Source organism: Wasmannia auropunctata, unplaced genomic scaffold (genome assembly GCF_000956235.1).
Source record: "Wasmannia auropunctata unplaced genomic scaffold, wasmannia.A_1.0 LD334821.1, whole genome shotgun sequence".
Taxonomy (NCBI): domain Eukaryota; kingdom Metazoa; phylum Arthropoda; class Insecta; order Hymenoptera; family Formicidae; genus Wasmannia; species Wasmannia auropunctata.
The window spans coordinates 1656-3526 of record NW_012028069.1 but is presented as its reverse complement, the minus strand read 5'-3'; the positions used below and the strand labels follow the sequence as shown (position 1 = coordinate 3526).

The window sequence follows — 1871 nt, the reverse complement described above, 5'->3', positions numbered from 1 at the left end:
TATATATATATATATATATATAGTTTATTTGTATATAATATTTATTAGTTTTTACATTATATAAATTTAAAAACAAAATGTATTGATAAAAATTAATGTGTCGATAGTCGACATGATTGTAAGCTTTTAACTTAAGTAAAAAATTCTAAAAGATTTTTATAGTTATTATACAGCGCGCATGGCGCTACAGTTTGAACTGGGATGAAATGAAAAAATATTGCAAATATTGTTAAAATAGCGGAGTTTTAAGAAAACAAGTATTATATGTTAAAAACAATTTTTTAACAAAATTTATAAATTTAACATCTATGAAGAAATATTGTAGTTATATTACAGATATTGCAATAATCCTAATTTATGTGATAAACAGACTTTTACAATATTTTATATATATATACAAAACAAAAGTTGAAGCCAATAGATTCAGTAGTTTCTGAGAAATCGTGTCAATCGACTTGAAAAATATTATATCAAGAAAAACGTATGTATAAAGTAATTTCAACTATAGTATAAAAATGACAATATAAGAAATGAAACTTTTTCTCTAAGCGATACCAGAACCATACATAATAGTTGTTTTAAACTAAATGTAAACATGAACATTCTAAGAAAAACTGAAGAACTATTGAAAGAATTAGCTTGATAACAGCTGCCTTTGAGCACATCGACAGAGCGCATTAAATGTGCAATCTGCAAATTAAAAATACTTATATTTACGTTATTTTTACGAATATCGATAAAATTTTTGGAACGATATCCTAAATATTTAAAAAATGTAAAAAGAGAAAAATTGATTTTTTTTTTAAGTTCTAGACTAAACTGGATTAGACTATCCTCTTAACATCCTTTATATAATAACATATGTAACGTGAATCATAGATTTTTATATTTACAGTCAGAATATATTTCAGAATGTACACTAATAGACTACCTAACAAATAACATGTATTTCTTTTCAGTTACCACTTACGGCAATTACATTGGATTTGCCAACAGTAATCAAGAATGCTGCAAGTAAAACTGTCTTGTGGGAAACACCATGTATCAAGAAAGCTTTTACATTTCAAAATAGTAAAGGCGAAACAATCCTCAAAACAGATGGTTTAAACATAGCGGTAAATAAATACTCATTACAATCCGTATAAGTGGAAAATATATTTTCTATTTTCTAATATAAATTTCTTTACATTTACAGGATATGTTTAAGTATGACAATATACTTGATTTAAACAGATTATATTCCAATGACATTTATAATATTTCTCAAACATATGGAATTGAAGCTGCAAATAGAGTCATCGTAAGAGAAGTTAAGGACGTCTTCAAGATGTATGGCATAACCGTCGACTCGAGACATCTGTCCTTAATCGCAGACTATATGACATTCGATGGTACATTTAAACCACTCAGTCGAAAAGGAATGGAGAGTTCTGCTTCACCATTGCAGCAAATAAGTTTCGAAAGCTCGCTGGGTTTTTTGAAAACAGCGACATTGCAAGGTGAGTTACATTAGGTCTAAACTTACAGATTAAAAATTGCTATCAAACTTTAGAAAGATGAAATATTCAAAATATTGCATTGAAAAAACTTTATCTGCTATATGAGTCTGAAAAGTATTTACTTTCAATATAACAAAAAGATAGTTTTGATGATATTTCAAATTAATTTTTCTTCCAAAAAAGTGTTAATTGATGAAATATTTTAGTTTTATTTATAACAACATATGACTAGACTTATTTTCTTGTACACAATTGTTAAAAATATATTTTTAGATAAATTTATTTATCTCCATTTTTTGATAAATTTTATTATAAAAAATAATAAATCTGTAACAAATAAATTTTTAAAAGAAAATTTTATATAAAAAAATT

At 25.3% G+C, this 1871-nt stretch overlaps 1 protein-coding gene across 1 annotated transcript in view; it reads left to right on the top strand.

Moving 5' to 3' along the window:
* Positions 1 to 1513, top strand: part of LOC105457999 (DNA-directed RNA polymerase I subunit RPA1) — a 14023-nt gene extending 12510 nt beyond the window's left edge. Inside the window, exons 4-5 of the mRNA XM_011703010.1 lie at positions 960 to 1115; positions 1196 to 1513. Coding sequence (XP_011701312.1) covers positions 960 to 1115; positions 1196 to 1513 — 474 coding nt within the window. The remainder of the gene's footprint in view (positions 1 to 959; positions 1116 to 1195) is intronic.
* Positions 1514 to 1871: the final 358 nt, after the last annotated feature.